We start from the raw sequence: 14,667 nt of genomic DNA on the forward strand, positions 1-14,667 counted from the left end.
GGGGTCCAGCTTCATCTTTTGATAAGAACAGATTATATAGACTTGGCTGTAAGGGATGAAATCTGTAAAATACTGTGGAGACATCAAGAAGTTACAGAATAGCAGAATGTGCAATTAGATGGAAGTTTCATTTTATTATTGGTAATATGTTATAATACATTGAGTAAAAGGAGACTCCTTTTTTTATTTATTAACATAGTACTAATGTCTGTCTCTTTTTTTTGATTGTGTTTGTTAAAAATATTCTGTTACAGCCTAAAGAGTTTCTTTAGCCGATCTCGTGACATGTTATATTTCAAGCGGCTAATCCAGATTCCAAAATTGCCTGAGGTATGGAACCTTCTTGTCAAAATAGAAGGATTGTTCAGACTAATGAGGTCTTAACATGTTTAGGTTGGCTCTTATAAACTGCTTGCTTCTGTTATATTGGCTGAAGAAAGACCATGATTTTGATTTTATTGGAGTGCACATGCAATAATTTTTGATCCACTTTCATTCTAAAGATAGTGAATTCTACATAGATCCTTTTTGATTACAGGATAAATGTACGAACAGATCCCCTCATATACCTGTGCAATATTTTCATTTCCCCCTGCCTAGTCAAATGTAGATAAGTTTCTACCTGTTTATTGAAACAACCCACCATTTAAGTAGTTTTTCTTGGTACTCCCAAGTAGATTTTGAACAAGTCAGTGTCCTGTACATCTCATCTTTTGCCCTTTTATAGAGTCCTCCAAATTTTTTGCGAGCTTCTGCCCTGGCAGAACATGTGAAACCAGTGGTGATCATCCCGGATGAGGCCCCAGCAGATGATATTGAGGAACCAGAAAGTCTTATAGAGGTCTCTACAGCTCCAGTGACTGAAACTCAGGTAAGAGGTAAATGGGATTCTTTTAGCTCTGTACTAGGTTGGAAGTTCTTTTTAATAATTAAAAAATGACATCCAAATCCAATATAAAAATACCACAAAAGTACTTGCAAGAAAGTGATTATAAATTGGGGAAAGTTAGGATGGAGCAAAACTAACCTGGTCTGGTATATGTCTACATTTACAGGGATTGTGAGTAGAACAGGTTTTGCTTAAACTGAGGAAATTCCAATTAAAGAAGGAAACCAGGTGCTACTTAGCAATTCTCTTTCTATCCATCATATGAACTTTTAACAGTTTTATATTGTTGGGAGCAACATGATTTTATTATTGTGACTATGGGAGAATTTAAATATCAGGCTCAAGCATTCTGCCAAAGATGGTGTTTGCTTTGTTCAGATTAAATGCCATTTTAACTGTAATGTTTATGGACAGCATTGGAGGATGTCATCCCTTTCAAATGTAAAAGTTGGTGTGTGGGTGACTTGATTTGTGTCCTGAGCTAATTTTAATCACAGGCAGCACAAAGTGAGCAAATTATTGACGGTGCCTAGAGATTCTGCTGACTCTTGGACCAAGGGAGAGAGGTAGTTCAAATATGCCAAAAATGTGACATTCTGCAGGTTTCTATAACCTCACCAGACTTCATCACTGACTCCACTCAGCCTCCTGCTGAAATTCTCATCCATCCTATTGCTTCCTCTGAACTTGATTATTCCATCCTCTATTAACCCAACACTTGTCTAAAACTCTGCCATCTCTATCCTGACATGCTAAGTCCTGTCTTCCCCTGTGCTCACTGCTGTACATGGGTTTGGTCTGACAGTATCTCAATTCTAAAATTCTTTTCCTTGCTTTCAATTTCAGTTCATGCTGGCTATTCTTTCAGTTGGCAAGCTCATAAGCTTCGCAGTTCATCCCTAAACCTCTGCCCCTCACTATGTCTCTTTCCTCCCTTTAACCTACCTTTTTGATCAGCATTTGAGTTAACGTTTTCATATGTTTTGTAGTTTGTTTTATATTGCTCCTGGGAAGCACCTCAAGTGATGTTGCAATAATTTAAAGGTGCTATCCAAATATAAGCTGTTATTGCCTTTCTTGGCTGTGAACATCTTGGATGCTCTCACAACTCCCAGTTCTCATTGCTCCTCTCCTTATGCTGTTTCCTTGGGTTTCTAGTGTCGACATCTGTTTGCTCTTAGCCACCAACATCTCCTCATTTTGTGCCAGGTCCTGGTGAGGTTCTGAAGCGAACAATTAGAAATAGACCTGGTTGTCACACGAGCTCTGATCTCTTGACTTTGCTGCCCTGGGTGCTGTGCTTTTGCCTCAAGTTAGTATGAGACTCTTGCTCAAGCAGTCGCTGCCTTTTTTGTTGTTAAGCTTTTACAATTGGTTAGGCAGCTTTTAAGAACTTGAGAAATCTTTGTGGATCAAACTGCTTTAAACATGAATTTATTTTCTTCTAGAACTTGGTGGATGTGGACATCTTCGATGCTACTTTTGGTCCCCCAACTAATAATGGTTTTGTGAAAGATGATAGGTAAGGTGGCTGGACTTGGAGACTTACCAGATCTATTAAACAATGCTGTTTGATTTAAATCTTAGATAGTCCTTTGTGCATTCTTCATGCAGAGATCTTCAGATTGACAACCTGAAGAAAGAAGTGGAGCTGCTGAAAGCTGAGATAGAAAGAGTAAAGTCCGAGGTAGGATCCCTTTTATTGATTTCATTCTGATCCAAGGAAAGTGATTGATAAATAGGAAAATTGCACTTAATTGTATTTTCGGGTTTTGTGCCTCCAAGATGGGTTACCATTTTATTACCTTTTGCACTATGTCCAATTGAAATCACATTTCAATGAGTTTACTCTTACATTGCACTGTCATTTCCAGCAATGGAGAGTAATTGGCTAGAAATGCAATCATGTCTTTGTTACCTCTCGATTCTGCTTTTCTAATATTTTCTGGGTTGTTTTCACACTTTAAACTCTCTATTAACTTGACCTTGTTCAAAATCCTGCTGTCTGAATGGAGCTGGGAATTGCCCATCGGAAGTTAAAAAGTCTGGGGTAATTTCCATGTTGGTTCACTTGTCCAGACCTCTACAGGATCCCAATGCAAGCTTCAGTCATGTGTCTAGTCTTTAACAGTCTGGAGACTGGAAGACTTGACTCAGTGGAAGATGAGTAACAACAGCTGAAAATCTGCCTGAAGTGAGCATGTTGATGAAAAATGTTGTTCTAAGATAGCAGCTAGTCTAAAATAGAATTATGAAGACTGTGGTGGTGCTTCCAAAACCAGACTGTGACTGAGCTTTTGAGGTACTCCTGAATCTATTCAGAGATAAAATGTAACATGTCGAGCTTAGTGGCATTCTAAATTCAGCGTATCTTCAAGCTTTCTAAATACGAATGTATTTCGTATGCTGATATTTCTGGCTGCTTTAACTTTGCAACAAATTTTTTTACCTAAACTAAAATGGGTGAACTACTCTACTCATCTGATTTGCTATTTATAGGATGGCCATGTGCAATTTGACTACTACAGTTCCTCTGAGATCTCTGTATTTTTCCAATGCTGGCCCTTTGTGCATTCTCTATCCTTAGCCCTCTACCATTGGTAACCTATAGCCTTAGCTGCAGAATTCAATCCTTAGATCTCTCCTAAACTTTCAAACATAATTAATTTGAATGGAACCGTTATGGACAAGGCTTTCGGCTTCAATGGAGGTAGAAGATTGTTGATAATGGATTGATTCTCTGTTACAGACTTGGCTGGTCAGATTTTTACCAGCTGTGCACCCCCATCAAATAGGAACGATCTGCCTTTCAAGTCTGGTCAACAGCATAGTCAATACTTTATTCTACTTGGGGTGTGATACTTCAGATACAGCCTGAGAATGACCATAAAGTTCAAATCTACCAATGCAAACTGTGAAACTGAATTCATCTTTTGTGGTTTATCTGTTGAAAATAACCATAACCTTTGCTGTTCAGTTATAAAAACCTGATTGAGAGCCTGCTGCCAGTACGTGGTTTGATCAGTATCCACTCCCAAGTACACTATATTGCTTAATGCTGTCAGGCAATGTATAATATGCATGCTAATATGACTCTGAAATCTAGTTGTGTTTTACATTTTCCTAACTAGGCATGGGCAGAAAATGCGATCTTGACCACCTTATCCACTTCATTAAGATTATATTTTTTCTTTCTTTACTTAGCACTCGACCAAAATTATGTCAGCCTAACAGGAACATTGGAACAGGAATAGGCCATTCAACCCCTCAAGCCTGTGCCAACATTCAATGAGATCATGGCTGATCTGTGGTCCCCCAATGTGGCCTCGTCTACATCAATGAGACTAAGTGGAGACTCGGAGACCGCTTTGTAGAGCACCTGTGCTCTGTTCATGACAAACCACAACACTTTCCAGTTGCGAACCATTTCACCTCCCCCTCCCACTCCCTGGGTGACCTGTCCGTACTGGGCCTCCTCCAGTGCCATAATGACACTGGCAAACTGAGGAGCAGCACCTCATATTCCGCCTTGGGAGCCTACAGCCCAATGGTCTCAATGTGGACTTTACCACTTTCAAAATCCACCCCCCACCGGCCTCATCCCATGACCATCCCCGCCTCCTTGACCTGACACAACCTGTCCATCTTCTCTCCCACCTATCCGCTCCTCCCACCTCACTGACCAATCCCCACCACTCCCTATCTGCATACACCTATCACCATCCCACCTACCTTCCCCAGCCCCAACCCTCCTCTCTCTATTTACTTCAGAGCTCCCTTCCCCCTCTCCCATTTCTGAAGAAGGATCCTGACTCAAAACGTCAACTTTCCTGCTCCTCTGATGCTGCCTGGCCTACTGTGTTCCTCCAGCTCCACACGTGTTATCTCTGACTCCAGCATCGGCAGTTCTTACTATCTCTGATCTGTGGTCTAACTCCACATAGCTGCCTTTGGCATTTATCTCTTAATGTCTTTGCTTAATAAAAAAATTCTCTCTGATCTAAGAATAACAACTGATCCAGTATCCACTGCTATTTGTGAATGAGCGTTCCAAACATATGTCATCATTTGTGCGTAGAAGTGCTCTCTAACATCTTTCCTAACCGTCTGGCCCTAATTCTCAGACTATAGCTCCCTGTTCTTGAATCTCCAAACAGTGGAAATATTTCATCTTTACCCACCTTGTCTTTTCCTGTTAATATCTTGAAGAGCCCAATCAGATCACCCCTTAACCTTCTAAATTCTAGTGAAAACAGGCCTCATTTGTATAATTTCTCCTCATACCTGGACTTCAGGGGTTAAGTTATCATTCTTGTAAGCCTGCTTCCCTCCAAGGCCAATACATCGTTCCTGAGGTGTGGTACCTAAATATGCTCATAGCATTCCAAATGGGGTCTATCCAGGATTTTGTAAAACTGCAGCATAACTTCTGCACTGTTGTATTCCAGTCCTCTAGGTATAAAGGCCAGTATTGTATTAGCTTTCTTGATTATTTTCTGCACCTGTTTGTGACATTTTTAAAGACCTTTGCATCTGAACCCCCAAATCTCTTCCGACTTCTACTGAATTCAGTTTCATGCCATCTAGAATGTACCCTGTTCTATCCTTTTTCAGTCCAAAATGGATACCTTCGCATTTGCTTATGTTGAACTTCACTGGCCACTGTTTTACCCATTCACCTAGCATAAAATTACAAAGACTTTAGACTATCATCTACACTCTCTATGATGCTGCCTAACTTTGTGTTTTCAGCAAATTTGGATACATGACTTTCAATGCCATTATCCAAGTTGTTAATAAATAATGTAAATAATTGAGGCACTAATGGAGATCCCTGTGGGACACGATTGGTCACATTCTGTCAATTTGAGTACCTACCCCATTACCCCTACTCTCTGTCACCTGCCACTCTACCAGCTATGACAGAAATGTGTACTCTCAATTCCTTGGGCTTCTACCTTAGTTAACAGTCTCTTATGTATTGGAAATTCATATGAACAACATCCATAGATATTCCCCTGTCCACTACCTTTTATCACCTCTTCAAAAAATTTAATGACATGACCCATCAGATAATCCACAGCCTGCAGATACAAACACAGTCAAAGTATCCGCTTTCAGATCAGTGAAGGCAGAAATGGAAACCTATTAATACCAAGTTGGGTGGGAGGGTGAACTGTGACGAGGATGCAGAGATCCTTCAGCATGATCTGGACAGGTTGGGTGAGTGGGCAGATCAATGGCAGATGCAGTATAATTGGGATAAATGTGAGGTTATTCACTTTGGAAGAAAAAAAAGTAGACAGATTACTACCTGAATGGCTGTAAATTAGGAGAGGGGGGTGTGCAGTGGGACCTGGGTGCCCTTGTGCACCAGTCACTGAAGGTAAGCATGCAGGTACAGCAGGCGGTAAAGAAGGCAAATGGTATGTTGGCCTTCATTGCGAGGGGTTTTGAGTACAGGAGCAAGGATGTGTTGTTGCAGTTATACAGGGCATTGTTGAGGCAACACCTAGAATATTATGTACAGTTTTGGTCTCCTTTTCTGAGGAAGGATGCTCTTGTTCCTGAGGGAGTGCAGCAAAAGTTTACCAGGCTGATGCCGGGGATGGCGGGACTGATGTATGAGGAATGATTGTCTAGGTTGGGATTGTTTTCGCTGGAGCTCAGATGAATGAGGGGGGACCTCATAGAGACTTATAAAATTCTAACAGGACTGAACAGGGTAGATGCAGGGAGGATGTTCCTGATGGTGGGTGTGTCCAGAACCAGGGGTCACAGTCTAAGAATTCTGGGTAGACCATTTAGGACGGAGATGAGGAGACATTTCTTCACCCAAAGAGTGGTGAGCCTGTGGAATTTGTTACCGCTGGAAGTAGTTGATGCCAAAACATTGAATGTATTCAAGAGGTGACTAGATATAGCACTTGGGAGCGATTGGGATCAAAGGTTATGGGGAGAAAGCAGGATTAGGCTGTTGAGTTGGACAATCAACATGATAGTGATGAATGGTGGAGCAGGTTCGAAGTGCCGAATGGCCCCCTCTCCTATCTTCTATGTTTCTATGATGGATTAAAATGGTGCCATTCAGTAGTCACTGTAAATACAGGAAAGGATAATACTTATTTTGCTAGTGACTAATGGGCCAGTTGAAAGAGACTAATGCCTTTGTTTAGGTTTTGATATTTTCAACAGATAGATTTGTCAATGTGCTATCTTCTTGCCAGGCCCAGAAGTACATTGCACAACTGAAAGCCCAGATTAATACCTTGGAGACTGAGCTGGAGGAGACACGTAAACTGAAGCAGAAGGCGCTGGTCGACAATGAGGAATTGCGGGTTGAGCTGGAGAACCTGCGGAAGCAGAAGTGTGATACGGATAAAACACAGTTCATGTTGATCGAGGCAGAGAGTAAGTTTTATTCTCGCCCTGATTGTGGCCACTAATTGCTTCAGGAGGCCGTTGATCCAATGGGTGTGGCTTTCAACTTAAATGGAACACACCCTGCTTTAACACCATATTTAGGATTACTATTCTTATTACTTCATTAATAACCACTGTCCTATATAGAGATGACTAATTCAATATCCATAACCTGTTTGAAGGCTTAAGTTTTCCGTACACATTGTTTGCTACCATTCTTTACCAGCCTTAGCAAGGATTAGTGATTCTTAAAACCTTTTCTTTAAGAACCAATTCATGAACTCCACCTGTCAATGATGTCACTTACCGTGCTCGCTACAAACTGAGGCAAGGAGCTACCGTTAGCGTGTGCCTCAAGTGGAATCAGCAAGTAATCTTGACTATTTAATTATTTTAATTGGAAAGATTTGTTGCGTTTTTCCAACCTTGTTGACATCTTTGCCTCTGCCCCTGAGTCAGAGAATGGATCTTGTCCAAGGCAAGCACTGAGTAAATGGGCAGGGAGAACTGCTACCATCTGAAACCGGAAATTCCAGAATAGTTTGTGAATGACGACATGGCCTGGAATTTAGAGGTGAGGGATTGGGGGTGTGTGTTTCCATCGCCATCCTGTGCACCCCACACCCATCTTTCATGTTATAGCAGATGGGAATTGTGTCATGCAGTCTGTCCGTCATTGTGTCAATCATGGCCCTTTAGTGGCCCATTAAGGGCAGTTTTGAAAAGTGGCCATTTGTGGACTTGTGGTCTGATGATAGTGTCCCTGCCTCTACACCAGAAGGTCCACGTTCAACTCCCTACTGCCCCAGAGATGTGTCCCAACATGACTTACCACTTTGATTAAAAATAAAATGAAAGCTAAGTGGCTGCTGAAGAACTGCTACTACTTTACATGCAGCAGTTGAAGGTAGGAGGCAAGACTTTGGAGCTCAGCAGCTTTCACTCTGCGTTCTTCAGAAAGAATGTGTCGGGTGCCTTCTGTTAGGGGCTTCCCAGTACCTGTCAGAGGCAACCACCCCACCCAAAGGTCAAACCCCTACTTTAACCCTGCACCCTCTATCACCCTGGCCTCTCCAACTTGCCCACCCACCCCTACTGGGCTCATCCAAATAACCAAACGTAGCTCTGAGCCTGGGCTGTATATCCTTAGGGATCAGAGACTGTCACTGCCCAAGCTTGACAGGGGAGCAGCTCTCCAGGACAGAACAGACGCCCCGCTCCTCCCCATTTGGAGTCGGAGGGAAGTCCCTCTAGAGCGAGGTTGTTGCCAGCCCATATTATCGCTAAGGGGCAACTAGATTCTGTGTCAGTGTTCGTCTGCCATTCGTGCCCAGAGAAACACCTTCTCCCCACTGAAGTCCCACTCGATGTCTTGTTCTTATCAGTGGCATGAGCAGCAAACATTCAAAAGTGGGAGAAAACTAAATGGTGGGAATGGCACTTATTCCAATCCTTTTGTTTGTGATCAGGATGGGAAGAGAAGGGCACGGAGGTTAGATAATTCCATGATGACTCCAGTCACGGTTGTGATTGAAGTGACACAAAATATTTATTGGCTTCTTCTTTAGTTTTTATCACAGTGAGACAAGCTATAACACTCAGTTTGACTGTCAGATTGTGATTTGTAATCTGTTCTATGTCCATATTATTGACACTTCAGTTGAGAACTGGACGTGGCCTGGTGGCTCAGTGGTTAGCACTGCTGCCTCACAACATCAGGGACCCGGGTTCAATTCCACCCTCAGGCAACTGTCTGTGTGGAGGTTGCACATTGTCCCTGTGTGTGCGTGGGTTCCCTCCGGGTGCTCCAGTTTCCTCCCACAGTCCAAAGGTGTGCAAGTTAGGTGGATTGGCCATGGGAAATGTAGGGATAGTGTAGGGGGGTGGGTCTGGGTGGTATGATCTTCCAAGTGTCATTGAGGATTTGATGGGCCAAATGGCCTGCTTTCACACTGTAGGGATGCTGTGATTATATGAAGCTTCTTCTAGATTCAGTTTTCACTCCATGAGCATAATCCACCACGAAATTCCTCTGAAGAGTCACTGAATAGCCAACTTCTGAAAAAGTGACTGAATCCACTGACTCCATCCGTTAGACCTTCTGAAACTTAGGTCCAGTTTTATTTTAATATCACTTAAATTATTCTTGCAGAAAAGGTACAAGCAAATGAGCAACGCTACAATAAACTGAAAGAAAAACACAGTGATCTCGTCAACACCCATGCTGAGCTCCTCCGAAAGGTAAGGAAAGCCTTTCTGTGGGATGTGATTTGGTGTATAATCCATTATAAAGAGAGTAAAGCTGTCTCTGTGCTGGCTTTCAACCGGAATAATTTCAACAGTAATTTGCCTTGCTACATTTCATAGATTGAAAATGTCAGTCTGGGTCCAGCAGAGAAAGTTGAATTGAAGTGCATCCCTTCTCTCTGCTGTTTGCTGCATACAGTGTTCAATTTCTGACATACCAGCTGGAAAACCTGGCTATGTATAAAACTATGGTTTAGAATTAGGTTTCAGTTCAGTGACCCTGATGCTTGTAGAAACCAACATAGACTGGTTGCTGTCAGTGTTGGAATCAAAACCTGTTCAGGTACAAAGGCAGCTGATTGCAGTTTGGAGTTTATTGATATAGAAACTATTTTAGGCAGAGCTTGAGTGCTTTTTTAGAAGATGTTGCTTAACTGATTGCATCTATTAAAACCTGTGCAGGTGTTGTTGTGAAAGGTGGAATGCTGGGCATTTGGACAGGTTAGGAGAGTGGGCAAAGAAGTGACAGATGGAGTACAACTTGGGAAAGTGTGAGGTCATGCACTTTGGTAAGAAGAATAAAAGCATGAACTATTTTCTAAATGGGGAGAAAATTCAGAAATCTGAAGTGCAAAGAGACTTGGGAGTTCTAGTCCAGGGATCTCTCAAGGTAAACTTACAGGTTGAGTTAGTAGTTAGGAAGGCAAATGCAACTTTGGCATTTGTTTTGAGAGGACTTGAATATAAAAGCAGGGATGTACTATTGAGACTCTATAAAGGTCTGGTCAGACCACATTTGGAGTATTGTGCACAGTTTTGGGCCCCATATCTCAGGAAGGATGTACTGGCCCTGGAGCGTGTTCAGAGGATGCTCACGAGAATGGTCCCAGGAATGGAAAGCTTAACATATAAGAAACATTTGAGGACTGTGGGTCTATAGTCATTAGAGTTTAGAAGGATTGGGGGGGAGGGGATCTAATTAAAACTTACAGAATACTGAATGGCCAGGACAGAGTGGATGTTGGAAGATGTTTCCATTGGTAGAGAGACTAGGACCCGAGGGCACAGCCTTAGAGTAAAGGGAAGACCTTTTAGAACGGAGATAAGGAGAAACTACTTCAGCCAGAGAGTGGTGAATCTATGGAATTCACTGCCACAGAAGGCTGTGGAGGCCAGGTCATTGAATATATTTAAGACAGAGATAGATAGATTCTTGATTGTCAAGAGGATCAAGGGTTATGGGAAGAAAGCGGGAGAATGGGATTGAAAAACTTATCAGCCATGATTGAATGGCAGAACAGACTTGGTGGGCTGAATGGCCTAATTTCTGCTCCTGTGTCTTATGGGCTTATGCCTGTCCAGTACAATTATCCGCTTGTAGTATGGACTGTGTGGGATATGAGCTATTTGTTTGAATGCAAGTAAATGATTGGAAAAGCTGAGTGCAGTATTTACCTGGATTTAAATGTGCTATGCAAAACTTAAGCACTCATACACATTTTATTATTTGTGTGAATGGAGCCCAGTATCAGAAATCAGTGCTGGGTCCTTTATTGTCCATGATATATAAATGATATAGAAGAAACTATGTGGCGGTGAGGTGGGAGGGTGGTGGTTATTGATGAGTAATATTGATGATTCATTGATTCCCTGCATGGTTGACAATGAGAAAGAAGGTCTCAGGTTACAGGGATATGGATTGTTTGGTCAGCTGGCCAGATTAGTGGCAGATGGCACTTAACCCTGATAAATGTAAGGTGATGAAGCTTTTCAGCTATGAAGAAGGGTTCGATAAGCTCAGGTTGTTTTCTTTAGAGCAGAGAAGGCTGAGTGGGGAGATGATTAAGGTGTATAAGATTATAAGTGGCATGGACAGGGTGAATAGGAAGCAGCTGTTCCCCTTAGTTGAAGGGTCAATAACAAGGGGCCATAACTTTAAGGCGAAAGGGAAAAGGTTTTGAGGGAATTTGAGGAAACCAATTTTCAGCCAAACGGTGTAGAATCTGGAATGCACTGCCTCAGAGGGGAGTTGGGGTGAGAAACCTCACAATCTTTAAATAGTTCTTGGTGAGCACTTGGACTGTCATATGTTCAAGGCTCTGGGCCAAGAGTTTGAAAGTGGGATTGATGTAGATTCAGAGTGGTTTGTTGTTGATGCAAACTTGATGGGCCAAAGGGCCTTTTCTGTACTATGTGATTCTACAATTCTATGATTAATTTCTCCTTGACCTTATTGAAGAAGCCCTCTATTAAGGCCAGACTGACACAACACATTATGCGCTTATGCACAAAATCCTGCTTTTTTGAGTCTGGCAACATAAACGTCAGTGCATTCTATTGCTTATCTTATTTAGGTGCATTAATCTGCATGAATCATTAACATGATGTCAGCCACTCAGAGCAGGCTGTAGGCACTTGTGTATTTGTGACTTAATCGTTTTTAATCAGATGTTTGGTGTTTGATAATGGGTTAATGGGGCATGCATATGGGATGTTTTGTATTTACTAGGTATGACTGAAGATTAATACAATGCTCTTACCACAGCTATTGCATCATGGAATATTTTCTAGTCATTTTCCTTTTCTGGAGATTACCGGGATGAACCAGATTCTAAGGTGCTGTGACCTAGATTGATTTGGTGTTAGTTAATCCAGCAATGCGACCTGCCAGTTTAATTATTTTCATTAATGTTGGATACCAACAGTTTATTGGATTTAATAAATTTCAAAAGAATCAAACCTGATGGTTTTCACAGGAGTACTGTACCCATTAAGAGCCACTTCACAACAACCTGAATGGAAGGCCCAGCTTATATTTTTCTCCTTGCAGCCTGAGACTTGGGTATTGCTTCCTACTGCATTGGTTCCTTAGCTGAGATTAGTCACCAAGTTTCGATCAGGAATTCAGCTTTAGTGCCTTGATCCCTGTGACTCACTGATGCACATTACGACACATTTCTGACTTGGAGTGTATTGCCGTTCCTCAATTGTTATGTGGTCAAAATCCTGAAACTCCCTTGTAATAGCATGGTGGGTGTACCCACACTCTTATCCACAGCAGTTCATCAAAGCAGTTCACGAGTACCTCCTTAAGGGCAGTTAGGGATAGACAGTAAATACCCACATCTCATGATTAGGAAAATAAGCCATTCACAGAAAAAATATATTGATTGTAAAGTGGGACAGAATCATACATCTGCTTGCCTTCCTTGCATTGGTAACTGATTCTGTGTTGTCCTTCATTCCCTTTACTCATTCACGGGATGAGGGCGTCACTGACCAGGCAGCATTTATTGCCCAGAGGGCAGTTCACAGTCAACCACATTGCTGTGGGTCTGGAGTCACATGTAGGGCCAGACCAGGTAAGGATGGCAGTTTCCTTCCCTAAAGGGCATTAGTGAACCAGATGGGTTTTTCCTGACAATCAACAATGGATCCACAGTCGTCATTAGATTCTTAATGCCAGATATTTATTGAATTCAAATTCCACCATCTGCCATGGTGGGATTCAAACCCGGGTCCCCAGAATGTTATCTGGTCTCTGGATTAACAGTCCAGCGATAATACCACTAGGCCATCGCCTCCCCTATTGGGGAAGGAGAAAATAGGATCCAGGGTAAAGCTCTTTCTTGTCATTGACACTGGCTGTCCCTTAATTCAAGAATGAGTTTACTCAGGATCATGGGGTTCTGCTATTTGTGTATCATGTGACTGAACCAGGCTGATCATCAATTCACTGATCCTTGAACAGAACTTTGTGCTGAGCTGTTAAACTACTTGACTATTATTTGTAAATCTTTCAACATTTATACTGGACTGGGCTATTATGACAGTAAAATCTTCAGCATAATAAGTAGGTATACTGCACCGTGATGGGGAAAGGATTTTGATTTGTTTGTTCCGTACAGAGTGCTGAGACAACCAAACAGTTGACGGTTACGCAGCAGACCCAGGAAGAAGTGGCCCGCACGAAACAAGAGCTTGAATTTGCCATGGAGGAAGCTAAAAGGGAAGCAGAGATGAAGGTAAGGCTGAGCTGGTAAACCCTCAGTGTGGGCTTTGAGGTGCCTGAATCAGCTCTGATGTGCTCCAGACTAGGACCTTTAATATGCCAGACCCAGAGTGCAGTATCTGTTCAGACCTCTGGAGAAGAAAGTGAGTGTACTGTAGCCAAATTCGCAGAGGAAACACAGATAGGTGGAAAGGCAGGTTACAAGAGGGATGCAAACAGTTTACAGAGAGATATTGATAGTTTGAGTAAGTTGGCAAGAAAATGGAAACTGGAGTATAATGTGTGAGTTCGTTTTGAAAGGGAGAACAAAAGAACAGTATTATTTAATTGGACAAAAATTGCAGGAAGGTGCAACACAAAGGTATTTGAAGGTATTTGGGCATGAAACACAGAAAGTTAGCACACAAGTGCAGCAGGTAATCGGGAAGGCAAATGAAATGTTGCCCTTTATTTCAAGGGGTATTGGAGTACAATTGCAGGGAAGTCTTACTGCAATTGTACAAGGCGCTGGTGAGACTACATCTGTGAGCAGTTTTGGACCCCTTATGTAAGGAAAGATAACATTTTGTTGGAGGCAGTTCAGAGAAGGTTCACTAGTAGGATCCATGGTAAGGAGGGATTTACTTACGAGCAAAGGCTAAACAGGTCTTCTGTTTCTCATCCTCTGTTTCTCATCCTCTGTTTCTGCCACTATGTTTCTCATCCTCTGTTTCTCGTCCTCTGTTTCACATCCGCTGCTCACTGGAGTTTAGAAGAATGAGAGGTGATTTCATTGAAACAAATAGGATTCTTAAGGGGTTTTACAGGGTAAATGCAAAGAGGATGTTTCCTCTCATGGGAGAGTCCAGGACCAGAGGGTATAGTCTCAGAATAAAAGGGGCACCAATTTAAGACTGAGATGAGGAAGTTTTTCTTCTGTTAGAAGGTTAAGAGTCTTTGGAATTCTTTGCCACAGAGAACTGTGTAGGCAGACCCCTTGTGTATATTTAAGGATGAGATAGATAACTTTTTTGTTGGTTGGGGAATCAAGAGTTATTAAGAAACAGCAAAAAATAGATATAAGGCATGATGGATCGGCCCTGATGCTATTAAATGG

General features: G+C 42.1%; 1 protein-coding gene across 1 annotated transcript in view; it reads left to right on the forward strand.

The window, feature by feature from the left end:
- The window catches only part of LOC109913383 (huntingtin-interacting protein 1-related protein), a 254,945-nt gene that overhangs the window by 213,110 nt on the left and 27,168 nt on the right, over positions 1-14,667 (forward strand). Inside the window, exons 11-17 of the mRNA XM_048611714.1 lie at positions 255-330; positions 728-871; positions 2,338-2,411; positions 2,504-2,576; positions 7,117-7,300; positions 9,465-9,553; positions 13,468-13,584. Of these exons, the coding sequence (XP_048467671.1) occupies positions 255-330; positions 728-871; positions 2,338-2,411; positions 2,504-2,576; positions 7,117-7,300; positions 9,465-9,553; positions 13,468-13,584 (757 nt within the window). The remainder of the gene's footprint in view (positions 1-254; positions 331-727; positions 872-2,337; positions 2,412-2,503; positions 2,577-7,116; positions 7,301-9,464; positions 9,554-13,467; positions 13,585-14,667) is intronic.

Source organism: Rhincodon typus, chromosome 24 (assembly GCF_021869965.1).
Source record: "Rhincodon typus isolate 14 chromosome 24, sRhiTyp1.1, whole genome shotgun sequence".
In the NCBI taxonomy this organism is placed as follows: domain Eukaryota; kingdom Metazoa; phylum Chordata; class Chondrichthyes; order Orectolobiformes; family Rhincodontidae; genus Rhincodon; species Rhincodon typus.